Source organism: Oryzias latipes, chromosome 5 (assembly GCF_002234675.1).
Source record: "Oryzias latipes chromosome 5, ASM223467v1".
NCBI lineage: Eukaryota > Metazoa > Chordata > Actinopteri > Beloniformes > Adrianichthyidae > Oryzias > Oryzias latipes.
In genome coordinates this window covers 21497631-21512783 of record NC_019863.2, presented here as the reverse complement: position 1 = coordinate 21512783, position 15153 = coordinate 21497631, and the positions used below count along the sequence as shown (strand labels likewise).

The following is a 15153-nucleotide window of genomic DNA, read 5'->3' as shown; positions in this document are numbered from 1 at the left end:
CCCAAGCGTGGGAGGAGGAGAAGGAGAGGGTCTCCTCTGAAAGGACACAGAAAGGAGGTGTTGAAATCTGTAATGGAGGGCAGAGTAGCGTAGGAGAGGGAGGGGGTTGTTCTGAAATTAGAAATGAGGGGGGCAGTAAACAAGCGGCGAGGAGGTGTTGACTTTCTCTGGAAGGGGACGTTGTCTGTGACCTTTGATTTAGGAGATTCTTTAGCTCCCTCATCATCTGTCCAGCCACGTTCACACCGGCCTCGGCCGCACGCGTTCAATCATTCACTTCCAATGGAAAAGCGACGTAAACGCGCGTTTCGGGCTTCTGCGCTCAAAACTGACATTCACACGGCGCTAAACACGTTTTCAGACCGTTTTCTGTGCGACCATTAAGAAGGTGAACCATTTGAGCTTTGACCAATCAGGGACTCTGATGTGGTAATGGCATACGGATGACGTCCTTTTTAATTCATGGAAGTATTAGCAGTTTGAAAATGAATCATGAAGTCTTTATTGGAATAGAGCTGTGAAAGATACATAAGATTCACTCACGTTCAACATTTCACACCAAGCCTCCTCCCATTGTACGTACATGCACTAGTATTGGGTCTAGACAGTCCAGTGTGAACACCTTAGGTGCGTCACACGTCCGGTGTGAACATAGCATCAGAAAAACGGACCTGCGCCTCCTCCCCACTTTTTCATGAAGCTTCACATGTGTCTTGAACTTATTTCCCCACACTGTCGGCTCCTGTCAGCTCTAATGATGCCCCTGGTCACAGCGTGATGGCCGTAATCTGACTGGCAGGGTTAAAGAGTCAAGATGGAGAAGAAGGAGGAATCATTTGAAGGAGACATGCACTGATTGGCTGCTTTTCATCCAAACCGCCGCAGGCTGTGGCACACCGGGCGACCGGCCCAGCAGGTTCTGTGTAAACTGTCAAAAAACGTATTCATCATATGCCTGAAATCGCCCAGACCGGACCCACGCGGCTCCCGGTGTTCTCTCCCAAACCGCATCAAGTCATCCCGGATCAGCTGCGGCCCGGCGAGCGACGCTGCTCCTTCACCCGTGAACAGCGAGGTGCTGCGAAGCGCCACAGAGAGCTCTGACGGAAAACTTTCTGACGCCTCCTCATCGTCTCCTTCCTCCGCTGAATTGCAGAGATCTGACATTTCTGTGACGAGGCCCGCCCGCAGGAGTCGCATCTACGAGACGAGCGCGAACGCGGCCAACAAACTTTTATTAGAATGCGTAAAAGCGCGAGCTGATTTTCACGCTGCAAGAGCTGATTGATGCGATCAGAGGGGATTTGACGGGGATGCAAGAAAGGGGCGGATGCGGAGGCAGAGATGGGACTTAAAAGGAAACGAATGAGGGAGGGGAGATGGGGGGGCAGGATATGAAAGGCTGGAATGTGATGGAGAGATAAAAAAAAAGGAAGAGAGAGAATGTGGGGGTTAAATGTGAGCAAATAATTACGAAGGAGATCGGAAGAGGAGCAGCAGGAAAGTAAAGACAGAGGGGGAAAAAAGTGTGCAAATATTAGAGAAGAGAAAGGAGACAGAAAGTGATGAATAAATGGGCAGATCAGATGCTGTCGGTAGAGGATAAGAGGGAAGAATACAGTAGAAAATTGAAAATTGACTATTGCACAAGAGGTGTTTCAATTAAAGATGGGCATTTATCTGTGAGGCGACTTTAAAGCAGCTACTCGCAGTATTTCACCATTCACAAATATATCTTCCTTTCGAGGTAAAATATTAGAAAGACATCAGGTTTGATGAGCGTTCACTCCCCGAACAAGAGCAGTTTTTGTACCCATGATTCTCCTGTCTTCCTGCTGTCTACAAAGAAAGAAAATCCACCCAATCAATCCAAACCAGACTATTCTTATTTGGTCAAACAGTTCTAGTTTTTTTGTACAAATCCTATTCATTAAAAAAGCACAAACTTCATTATGAGTTATCCTTTTTCTCATTTGTTGTCATTGTTTTATGCGAGTAGTGTTTTCCTGTTGCCATTGTCACTGAATGGATCTTTAAAGTGGCATCAAACACACAATAGCGGCCTGCACTTGACATAATTCTTCCAAACAGGTATTTTTGATTGATAATTGTACGAAATAAATGTTCGGAGCTGCAATAGGTTACTTTAGCCGGCAGCGACTTATGTAGACTGTGTCACAGTGGTGATTGACCCTTTTACACGGGAGCTTTAGCTCTAGTGTTTACGTTCTTTCAACTACTGTTCTCTTCAACCGTTTACGCAATTAACACAATACCAGCGGATTCTTAAGCAGAGAAAAGAAGCCATTGTGTAGCACTTGAAGTTTGTCAGAAGTGTTGCATAACAAAGCCACTTTCCTTCATGTCAGAATCAGTTGATTCACCTTGATTGCGCAAACGGTCAAAGATTTACAGTCTGTTAAGGACAATGAGTTGTTTTGGTGCTGCCGGCAAAATCTCAGGTGTTAAAGGGTTAAAAACCATAGAGGAAGTAGATGTTAAGAAAGTGGAACAAATGTGGCTTTAGATGACCTGATAAACCTGTCTAGTTTGCTGCTTCTGTCATGTTTAAATGAACAAAAAAAGAAGGTAAAAACTGGCTGTTGGTGGACTGGATGATTGCTAATTGATCAGCCTCTACCACAATGGCCTCGCTCCTCCTACTCATGCTGGTCACCAAACTGGTGATGTCACAAGTTAGCCATCGTGGTTTTGTTGATCAATATGAAAAGCATGCCTTAGCTAGTCCAGCGAAAAATGGGCATACCTGTATGGATCGCACAGGTGGAACGCACAAAACGTAAGGATTAAATAGTCTACGGGCTTACCCTACGGGGAGCCCGTAGAGTGAAAATCTTCTTGAGTAATTTTTTTCCAGTGGGCATGGTGCAGGCATTGGGTCGTAGTGAACACTTAAACACCCACAGGTAAGTAAGGGTAAAGTAGGTAAAATGCAGGCACATCGTATGGATTTTTCATTTTTTTCGAACCCCCCGGTTATCAATAGACAGTTAATGTAGTTTGTGTTGGCATTCAATAGGCACATGTGTACGTAACGTGGACCATAATACTAACTAAAGTGTTTGGGTACCATAAGACAGCATCACCTGTACTTACAATTCATGTCACTCATGTTTACGTCCCTCCATGGCCCCAGACAAGCCAAAAACTCACACCACCTGTACGGGTCAACCCGAGTCTCTCCATACTCATATTCTGGAGATGGTCCCCAAAAGTGTACTACCATCCGGAGACTAAAATTTGGTTCCAGACTGTGGATATTTTGAATTCAAATTGATTGCACAACTTCTATCTAAACAGAGACTCCGTCCTCGTTTTTCCAGCGGTGGAAACGCCGCCCTTCACCATCACACTGTTTCTCTGTTGGTGCAGCAGTCAGCATGGTTTTCTACACATCTTCTCCACAATTTCCGTATACCATTTTTAAAAAAAAGCCACAATACATGCAATGGGAAAAACCAATGCAAATAGACCGGATGAAATCATGATAGGCCTCCTGGCACACCTGTGAGACCAGATTATAGCTGCATTGCAGGCAATTCTGGATTTCCTGGGCAGGAAGCCATCAGCCACATCCTCCTACGAACATTATCTGCAGACGACGTGAGGGCTTAATCCAAACAATGTGTTGGGTTTATTAAGTCTGGTTCCTTTTCTGTCCGTATCTCAGACATTAACATAAAGGGGGGGGGGGGGGGGGGGGGGGGGTTCTGCAAACACTGAAACATGTGTTCAAGAGCAGTGAGAACATCTGGTAAGGTCTTTTATCATTTTACAAACCAGAGCTCCCCAAAGAGAGGATTTTGTCTCACTGCATTGGTTGGTCAAGAGTATCTCTGCCCTGATTCGTTTAGACGGGTCAATGACAAGAGGAGAGACAAATCCAAGTATTTTTAAGGAGAAACCTCTGGGACTCACCTGCACTATCTCCCCCATGTAAGAATCCTCCACCTTGTTTGGCATCTTGAGCTGGAAAATCCGTCCCACCATTGCAGAGGAGTCTGGGAAGGCCGTCGGCGCCTTCAATGACTGGAGACTTTCCGTCTCTTCCTGAAAGCCGCTGAGCAGCGAGGAGCTCATGGAGGCCTCCAGCCCATTCCCACCCAGCACGTCGATCTCAACCTGAGCGCAGGCCAGCGGGGGGAGCCAACCCGCTGCAGCGAGAACCAAACCCAGCACCAAGGCTCTAGTCCGGGATGGTGTCAGGTGGAGGCCGCAGCTTAACCTCTGCCGCTCCTTATTGCACATTCTTGGCCTTTTGTCCGCCTGTCACTGATGGGAAAAAAAGAGGATGTCCAAGTGGAAGGGAGGGGTTCCCGAGCGGGGGCATGCACCCCCGACAGATAGAGCAAATCCCTTCTTTTAAGTGTCCCACGCTCTCCTCGCCCGGCGCCTCTGTGTGCAGCGCCGCGCCCCTATTCTTTTGTCCTGTCCTTTCGGCTTTCTTCTCGTCCCTTTAGAGCTTTAGAAGTCCCATCATGCTGAGCGCCTCGGCGATCTGTAAGGAGACAGGAAGGAGAACAGAGATGAGGAGGGGGTGCTCTTAATCAGAAATCAATACCTGTGATAGAAGCAAGTGGTCAGTGCTGGGGAGTATTCTAACAGGTCAGACTCGAGTCGAGGAGCAGTGGAGGCTTGATGGGAAGGAGAGATGAACGAAGGGAGGTGAAGGTGACTCACGGTGGGACTGTGGATTAGCTTACAATGGCGAAGCAGTCAAAGCTCTAATAAATGTATGCCTCCTGTGTGTGTGTGTGTGTATGTGTGTGTGTGTGCGTGCAGAGGGGGGGCAGACTCGAGTGTGTATGTGCAGGCCTGAACTCAGGGTTTGTTATTCGTACAGCTCTTTCATTGAGGAGAGGATCCCTGGGGGGCTTCAGCGCCAGAGAACAGAGGCTGAAAGGAAGCAGAAAACAGTGAGAAGGAAAAAGAAAGAGGGGAACGAGGACCCCCCCTTCCCCCCCTGCCGTGATTCCATTTTGCCCTGTCAGAGAAAGTGAAAACCCTGCAGGACTCCCAGGTAGCCTTTGACCGGAGAAGAAAGCCTCTCCTGTTGCTCTGACCTGAGCGCCACCTTCAGGATAAACATGTTTTTTTCTGGTGTTGCCATCGTATTCTTCGAGTCAAAGTCAGAATTTAATCTCATTTGGGGGAAGTTTTCAATTCTCCACAAACTGGAACGAAGTTTTAACCTCCTAAAAGACAGATGAGTAGCGGTTCTTTCATCTTGGATACCTTCAGCTGCACTGCCAGCGGCACAGCCCCCCTTCCACTCCTCTCCATTTCCCCTTATTGCTTTCTCTCTGTTGTTTAATCTGTCATCCCTTTTAACACTCTTTTATTGCTTATCTTTGTTTCAAATTTTCTCAAGCTTTTGTCTTAACTTGTTTTTTTTTCTTCGTTTTTTTTCTCCCTAGCAGACATTTCGGATACACCCCACCTTCCCTTTCTCCGATGTCCCCCTTAAAAAAAAAAAAAAAAAAAAAAAATCCCTTCAAGGCCATTATCGTTTTTTTTTTTTTTCTCTCTCCAGGCACTCACTCACCTATCAAAAACGCAGCCGTCCTTTTCAGTGCGTGACAATAGAGCCGCCAATGGTGGGGGAGTATCGCTATGAAAGGAGCCATAAAGGAGGGCTGTCAGCGCAGAATGAAGAATGCGTGCAGAAGGAGAGGTAAGAAGACACAGACAAGGAGATCTTCTAACACCTACTCCACCCGAGGGAGGGGGCAAGGACATTCGGGACTGGGAAAAAACATGGAGCAGGTGCAGTCTGGAGGCCTCTGTCCTGTAGATATGCCCTGTGATTGGTCTAAACACATCAAAGATGGCTCACTGAGGCAGAGTGTGTTCGGCTCAGGTGTCATCCTTCAACAGCTAAAGGATTACTGTTCAGTTGAAGTTAACGATAGCATCGACAGTGTTTTTTTCTTTTCAACTAAAGCTAGCTTGCTGGTTACCATGGAGATACCTTCAAGGAGCAACAATTGTTATCTCTATGTTCTGGATCTTCCTGAGGCTCCTCATCATTTAAAACATTGCTGACATTCTTTCGACTACCGTACCTCTTCAATTCACGTTTCTCCAGCAGACTCTGAAGCGGAGAAAAGCAGCCCCAAAGTGCAACACATTACAGTAAAGAAGTGCTTACCAATCCACGGAAATTGGCTGATTCTGTCACGGACAAAAGCGGCTTTACGCCGTTATGCAACACTTTTCGTTTGTAATGTGTTGCATAACGGTGCAAAGCCGATATAAAAAGCAGCTTTTTCCTTTTGAGAATCAGCTAATTCATGTAGATCGTGTGAACGGTCGGAAAGTTGCGACGTGCGGTATAAGTCACCAATGGCGGTTTGACTGGAGATATATGAACAAACGGGAGACGGGTAAAAACTTGTGTGTCGGCATAAACACAACAAAGAGCAATTATTTACCTTTCTGTTAGTACTGGTCAAAACGAATATGGACAACAATTAAGAACAAGGTAGGTGGTGTACAGTTGGGCTTGTAACCCTTGTGCTATCCTAGGCACTTTACCATTGGGAGTTGGGTCATCTAGACCCACTAGACAGTGCTCTGAAACTTTTGTCTTCAATGATTTGTGATCTTCACTGGTGTCCATGGATTACATGAAATCTTTCCACCTTTATCCACCTTTGTCATGGCAGGGAGAACACGTCAATGTAAGGATGGGGTCATCTAAGATAGCACAAGGGTTAAGAAACATAATGGTCTCTTGGTATGCACCGTCTTTTGCGAAACACGTATTGCACAAGCTGATATTGCGATGTTGATACATTTTTGATTAATTGTCCCAGAGTAGTCAAAAAGTGGGCGCTATTTACTGTAGGTGTCACTGGCAATATCTTTGGTGTTAAAGGGTCAACCTTCAGGAACAATGCAAAACACTCTAGAAAACCTTCCAGAATGTTAAGCAGAAGCAAACAGCTCCTGTGATCTCCACGGTGCACCAGAACCACTTTCTACATGACTGGTTTAAACCAACGCCACACATGACTAATATTGAAACGTTTTTTTTGGGTTCTTTCTGCTTCCAATCGCCTGCGTTTAACCATTCGTAAATCGTCTGTTGGCAGTATCAATAAAGGTTTAAATCGGACACAGCGCCACAGACACCAAAGCCGTTGACATGTACACACACCAGGCTGAAAATAAACAGAAGGATTGCCAAAACTCACACTGTTGCTTTATTTTGTGTCCCACAGAGACTCCTGTTCAAATCTATGACTAGTAGCAATTTCAGATTTTTTTTTTGTGTGGACATTTTTGGAGAATTTTGCTAACTCCAGCACAAATACTCCAAAGTCTAATGTTGCCATCAGTTGTCTTGAAAAGTTGTAAAGGGTGTGGCTCCTTTGTCCCTCTCACCACAATGACTATTACAGCTAAGACAAATCAAGAAGCTGCAGGCAGAAGGTGGAGCTATCAGATTCTAGATCACTAAATAAAAAAAACATTATATTTAATTATATTAGTATGCTAAAACATCTAAAAATTTCCATCCTTGTTTGAGTTCGTCATCATGTAATGTTCTTAGGCAGAAAACAGACAAAGAAGTGAACTGAAGCATGTCTCTCCAGAGCCTTATGAGAAGACCTCGTCGTCGTCTTCTTTTCTGTGTTTGTCTGCGGTACTGCATCTGTCAGGAGACGCTTCCCACCTGCTGCAGCTGGCACCGGGAGGCCTGCAGCTAAACACAGCGGTTTTAGCCAGCTGCTGGTTCTGCTGCTGCAAAAGCAACACTTTTCCCTCCATCCCTTCATTTGTCAGCATTTCCCTGTTATCTAAGTCTAGGTTCTGCTGACTCTAGGAACTAATGAATAACTGTCATATGTATGTACTTTAACGTCATTTGCTGGTCGCCCAACTCTTAAACCGATCTTCAAATCTATTTTTATTTACCATTTAAACTTGTAAAAGCCAACGACATCAAAGAATTGCTAGAAAATGTATTTTTTTAAATGAACATATGTCTTTTAAACCCATTGATCAGTGATGAAAGTCAGGCAAGGAAAAAATCCCTGAACTTTTCTTTGAGCGATATGGCGGGCACAGAGCGAAATTTTGGAAAAATACGTGGTCTTAGATGCATTCTGGTGCATTCTGGCAGCTAGTTATTCACTTCTTTATCAAGAAACTAAGACTAATTGGAGCATCATGATTTGTCATTCAAACCCCTAGTTTGACTCTCCATTAAGGACTTGCTGGTCCTAAAAAAGAATTTGGAAAATTGCTCAAAGTAACACAATCCTACAATCTACGCTTTTCCTTAAAGCTGCAAAACATACAATTGCTAAAATATAGTAACATCAAAGCCCCAAATGGCAAAAAGAACACCAGTAACTATGATATTCTATGAAAATACCTCAGTTATTTATACATTATTTCTGCTTTAGAAATGACTGATGTACAACATCCACTTGCACTGTTTTCTCAAACTATAACTACATCAAAATATGGGATCTGCTTTAAACTATAATTCTATAACATAATACATCAATTCTTTAACACCAATACTAAGTAATCTGGGAAATATCAAAACAAACATACAAACTAAACTAAACATTGTAAACATTATTTTTTAAGGGAGTGCGGGTCCAAACCATCAAATACTTATAATTAATGTCAACTATACTGAACTAAATCATGGTAATTAGGGAATACAAATAAATTAGATAGAGAAATGTATTCAAAATAAAAACTGAAACTCAAAACATAAAATTGAATTTTTTCAAAATGTGGTTTTGAGATTATTTTACACAAAAAAGTATTTGACCTACACTACCTTAAAAATCTTTTTTTTCCAGCCAAGACCACTTCAATTTGTTTTTTATCGTCTTCTCACAACTGAGGTCGTGACCACGCTCAATAATGACGATGCCTGCCATTATTTTAACACAAATTTGATCGCAAACTCTTCAGATGTGTTTGTGAAAGTTTAGCGTGGGTCCGCTAGTTTTGTTCTCTAGGGAAGCGAGTCACGCTGACCACGTGGTGCAGACAGAGCCAATCAGACCCGTCGACGCATCCGAAAGCAACTAAAACGTCCCGTCATTGGTCAATTAGGCCGGGAAGACGAGAGATGGCCACGACCATAGAGGAAGCGATCTGCGGAGAAATATAGAAAATAAAGCTAAAATTAGCTGATTTCAGACCATTTTTTAATCTGGAAAGCGATTTGTCCGTAGAGATCAGGTCTTTATTTCCCGGAAAGTACGTTCGGTTTGCTCAAAAACCCGGATTTCCGGGAATTCCCGGAAGACTTTCATCACTGATTGATGAAGTCCACAAAAAATATTTGGAATATCTTTGTGAAATATAGATAGTACCTATCAATTTAGGCACGGGCCAATATAATTCTTTCCAGATGATACCGATAACCGATATTTCCCCTGCAACTTTGGCCGATAGCTGATATTTGCAGATACCGATACTAAAGTGTCTACAGTAACAAAATTTAGATTTCCTTTTTGTTTCTTCTCTTAGAGATTCTGACATTTTCTTATACTGGACAATCTCATTGTACTTGAACTTTTTAAACATACAGCAAAGCATCTCATAGGAATGAGTATAACTTTAAAACGTTCGTATAAATATATCTGAAAGCATTCAGACCATTTGTTGAATATTGGACATAACTGTAAACCATAAGCTCCCCATTGCCAGGGATCTATTAGGATCAACACGTATCTTTATCAAAAATTACATTTACCTGAAAACAGTCAATTACTGACTATGACTGTAAACAAAAGCCTCCCAATCTGATAGGAACACGTATACAATTCAAAAATAAAGTGTTGCTGTAAAAAGTCAGAAGAATATCAGTAGATTTTTTAATATCGGACCAATACAGATAAACTCAAATTGTGCAAATATCATCCAATACTGATACTGGCTCTGATATATCCCCCATCCCTATATCAATTACGATCCGTTGTGTGATTTGGTCAGTTTTTGCTCATAACAATCTTAGTTTAAGCTAAAAAATACATTGCCATGAGTGTTATTTAGCTACTGTCTCAAATTTGATCCACACACTTTAAACATGGTATACCTGAAATATAAAGAACTAATTATCAACAAATGTAGCATTTTCCTCAGTGCAGCAAGTAGTCATGAACAAGCTAATCATTTATGGTTTTAATAGTACATCCAAATGTTGTGATGAGGACCAGAACACCAGAGAAGGAATCCATTCGGGTTGTACACTAGATCCAACATCACCACTGACCGCATGCAAAATTTAGAAAGTATATTTAGGTCTGAGCAGGAGCTGCTGCTGGGAGATCAATATAAATATCCGGACATGACACCAGCTCCCCTGCAGCTCCTCCATCAGGTTGTTGTTATATATATACCAGCCCTCACTGAGGCTCCTCTGCTGGGGAAAAAAGGGCAGAGGGAAGGGGGTAAGAGGAAGTGTCATCATTTGCACGACAGAATGGAAAAGTGTTTACTGTTGGACAGCTGCTTTCACTGTTCAGTTTCCTTCATAATGGCTGCTGCTGACACCCCCCCTAATCTGTCAGATACAATGTCTTTCAACATCACCAGTCAATACTTTTAGCTGGTACACAACTGGTAACTCAATCCTCAAGCTTAAATTTAGCGCTCACAAAAGGCTGTGATGGAGTCAGACTTACAAAAGATGCAAAAAATAAAACTCCAAAATAAAGTCTCAAACATTTTTCGATTTTAAAATTTTAAAAGTTTTGGACTTTTAAAGCCCAAGTTTTCCCATTTTTAAATGCAATCTATGTTCAAACTGGACCTTTCATGTAAAACTATAGATGGGAAATGGACTAAAAAATGGCTTTTCCAACTTCAATTCAGTAGCTGTTTTTTTTCTTTTACAATATGGATGTTGCCATGTTGGCGCCAGAAGTGAATGGAAACCACTCTTGCCAATCAGAGGGTAGCTTGTTGCAAGTCTACACCCCTACAACGTGAAAGCAAGCACGGGAGAATCTGTCAAGCAAATGTTCGACATGAGACCAGATAATTTCACTGAGGCTTGTGACTTCAGTAACTTTCACCACAGAAAAAAAAAAATGAATAACAAAAAATATGGTTATCAAGAACATTCTAAAAAAAGTAGCAGAGAATGGTTATTCTGACCAATTGAATGACTGAGTATGTTTATTTCTCAATAGAAGTCTATGGGGTTTTAGCTTCTTGCAGCCAGCAGGTGTTTGGAAAGTGAGGTTGGAGGGGTCAGTCCAGTTCTCAGATACAGTCAATGGTAAAAGTGCATCTTTGAACAAGTGGACGAAACAAAGCAGCCGGTATGAGTTGGCTCTAATGTGAAAATATGAGTCGGAAGCCTCAAATCTATCAAATCTATCTAAAATAAATCTTTGAACTAATTCAGAAAAAAAAAAAAGTTTTGCAATTACTGCAAAATTGAATTTACTTGATATAATCTTGCCTGTGAAAACCCGGTTCGCACTACTAGTAGCATACAGGCTACATGAAGGCTACAGTTAAAAATTAGCTACAAAAATACCCAATACACAATTGAACAATGAAACAATCATCAATTGCATCTCTATAAAACAACTACTCAAAGCAGAGAGCAGTGACAGACATTTTTCTGTGAAAGTTCCAGTCTGAACCTGTGAGGTTCTCTGTCTGAGGAATTCTCCTCAGAAACCAATCAGGTCACGGAAACGCCACTCTGGGACCAATTAAAGTGACGGCATTCCCGCATGGCAGCTAACCTAGCAGACAGACGTCTCCACAACATCAGCTCTGAAGGCGTCTGCTTCCAGAGTGTCCTTGACTCTGCTCATCATCATTCCAACTTGGTCTACTTTCTGCCCTCCCCCACCCTCGCCCCCCATAAGTCCCAGCTGATGCCTCTATTATTGGCAGGACGACAGCCACAGGATGGACGGAGCAAGAGAGCAAGATGAGGAGGTTTTCTCAAAAATGCTCATCTTTTTCAGGTGGCTGCTGATGGTCTTTCCACATTTTCAGCACAACAAATCCATTTTTACTTTCACAATGTGATTTATAGATGCTTAGTACACAAATGAACCACATTTAGAGTTTTTGTCTGGCTTTGTGATGCAGCTTGCTACACAATGTGCAAACACATTTATTCCTGGGCTGTTAAGACGGAAGTCTGCATTGTTTTTATGTGCAAGGCGGCCTCACAGAAAGGATGTGCATCTTCACGGTCCTTCAAACCTCATTATTGGTTATTTAGGGCTGCATTTCAAAGCTGTGACCTCTGAGATACAACAATCTGCGCTTCCTCGAAAATCCGCTGTGAAATGAATTCAAATTAATCTGCATTCCCTCTCATAATTACTTTGGTAATTAGCTTGGCTGCAGTTGCAACAAGACTCTCATCGAAAGAAAAATGCAATCCACACCCAGAAATGCAATCAATCAGCGTGCAAACACATTTTCCAGTCTGCGGCTGCCACACAGTTAGCTTGCAAAAAGGAAAGCGAGGGACCATATGTGTGAGCATAAGGCAACGAGGAGAGAGGCAGTGTGCCACGCCAACAGTGAACAAGCACAGCCTGGAAATCCTCCCAGTTATTTATAATGAAGCAGACACAAAAGAGAAAATGCCAACAAAGTAAAGCCAGAGTTTTTTCTCATCCTAACAGAACACTTCAATCCCCGAACATAAAGTTTAAGCAGGATAACTTCATACATGTGTGACAGACTGCATTTGGGTATAATCAGCTTGTGGGGTTCTTTTTAACAATAATCCTATTCTTTGGGTGTAGAAGCTATGACACAAAGAACACAATATTTCAGAGAAATAAATACACAACAATACTCACTCAGTATTGATGTTAAACTGAATAAAAGGAAAATTGTGACGTTGCAAAGAAATAAGAAAATTCTGTTGACAAGTTTTACCAGTCCTGCAATAGACTGGCAAATGTTCCAGGGTGTTCCCCGCTTTTGCCCAAGAGTAATTGGGATAGGCTCCAGCATTCCTGTGGGCCTAACAGAGATTAAGGTGGTCTAATTATTGTTTGGATAAGAGATGTCAATGTAGTCAATTCAATACTTTTTTTAAACAATAGGGGCACAGCCATGGTGGAGCCAGACTTCATCAGGAAGCAGTGATTGGTCCGAGTTGGTTTGAGTCTATGTTTCTATGGCAACCCCTCTAACCAATCTGGGGTGAGCTTGTTGGTAATACACACCGCTATCACTTGAAAGGAGATTTAGGAGAATCTGTCAATCAAAAGTTTCAAACGTTCAACATGGGGGCCAGCAGGAACCGTATACTAATATTGAGACATCTGATTAGCTAACTGAATAACTTGAACTACAGAAAAAAAGGTAGTAGAGCAAAAATTGTTATTCTGACAAATATAATCCCTGAGTAATAGCTGTTTATTTTTCTCAATCCAAATCTATTGGATTTTGGCTTCTTGGAGCCAGTGGGTACATCCTGTTTGGGACATGAGAGGGGACGGGTCACTCTGTCCAATTCTCATATAAAGTCAAAGGATGTAATTGATGAACTTACGCTTACAAATGTTCATATTTAGTCAATGGGTACAATGGCCGAATGGAAGTTTGACAAAAAAGTTTTCCTTAGACTGTACAAATGAAAGTGAAAACACTTGCAGCTAGGGGTGTGACGATAACCGCAGTTTTTTTTTTTTTTTTTTAAAGTTCTGCATATGGTGATCTTTGCTGACAATTTACTTTTTCTGCTAGTCCTGTGTTCAGACTTCAGGGGCTTCTGGGGAAAACCTTTAATCACTGTTCTCCTTCACTCCCTGCACACGCCTCTCACTCCCTCTTGCGCTGCACGCGCTCCCTCTTACACACGCATGCGGTTTCAGCAGCACACATCTTCATTCTACAACAGAAGATTTTGTCTCGGAATGAAATACGAAAAATTTACTGAATTCTAATTATTAATTTCCATTACAAGCTGCGTGCGTTCTTAAGTGCGTGACGCAGCCGCCAGCCGGAGGATTTAAGCGGTTTAATAAAGAATCAATCACTGTTATTCTGGGGGAAACCTTTTATTACTGTTCTCCTTCACTCTGTAACGCCAAACATGAACACGCTCTGTTACAGTGCAATGAATATAACTACATGTTTTCTTTGGGAACTATTTTGTGCAGCGCAAAGTTACGTGTCTGTATAAATAAAGACGGAGCCTCCTGCCCCGCGTTCTTCATGGGTATCAGGCTTCATGGTTACCGGAAAGGTGACAAAGTGTCTGCAGTCTCAATTATAACTGGGCAATATATAATATTCTGAGAAGATGTCTGTACAAGCTGCGTGCGTTCTTAAGTGTGCGACGCAGCCGCCAGCCGGAGGATTTAAGCGGTTTAATAAAGAGTTTAACCTCCCAAATCCAAGCCTTAACGCTGAGTGTCAAGCCGGTAGGCATAAGATCCAATCCATGGATTCAGATTCCTTTGTTGAGGAGGTGAATTTTCCCCGTTTGTGTTCTTTGTCAAGTTAGTGGGTGAGATTTCATCACACATTTATGATGTCCCTCGCGTAACTTAACATTTCATTTTTTAATGGACTTATGCATTTATTTGGACTCTTATGCTATGTTAAATACTAAGTTATTCACTCGTGAATGTAGTTGGCTTTTTCTTTTAGTCTTGATTGAGACCAAAAACGATATTTTATTGGCAGTAAATGTTAATATATCTAACTAAAAAAGAAAATATAAATTCCCTGTTATAAAATGGGGGCAAGAAATAATAAAAATAATTTTTGATATTTTTCAAGTATTTTTGAAATAATTTTTTCTGGCACTTTGAAGTTGCAAAAACTGTCCTTTGGTTGATCCTTGAAAGTTTCAAATAAAGAAAAACACCAAATTGTTTGTGCAATGAGGGGGCAGAAATGAGCTACGGGAACAGGAACTCTCAATTATTGGAACAAACACAGAATTTGGAGAAAACAAGAAGAAAGAACAAGAACCCCGACTGAGGGGGAAAACAGGCCTTGCTGGGAGACTCCCGCCACTCCTCTGTCACAGCAGCTTTGAGGGAGCGCTGTCTGAAGGTCTGGGTGTGACGCACATCTGGAAGCAGATGTAAACCCGGCTCCCAAAAGAAAGAGTTCAGAGGCAGACACTGAACATCACCCCACGCTCCG

At 42.4% G+C, this 15153-nt stretch overlaps 1 protein-coding gene across 3 annotated transcripts in view; it reads right to left on the bottom strand.

The window, feature by feature from the left end:
* The window catches only part of dag1 (dystroglycan 1), a 59084-nt gene that overhangs the window by 23093 nt on the left and 20838 nt on the right, over positions 1-15153 (bottom strand). For 2 of the 3 annotated variants that reach the window (XM_004069021.4, XM_020703378.2), the window contains exon 2: positions 3940-4519. In XM_004069021.4, coding sequence (XP_004069069.1) covers positions 3940-4269 — 330 coding nt within the window. In that variant the 5' untranslated portion in view covers positions 4270-4519. Of the gene's footprint in view, positions 1-3939; positions 4520-4862; positions 4884-15153 lie in introns of those variants that run through there. The other variant, XM_020703379.1, reaches the window with a different exon arrangement.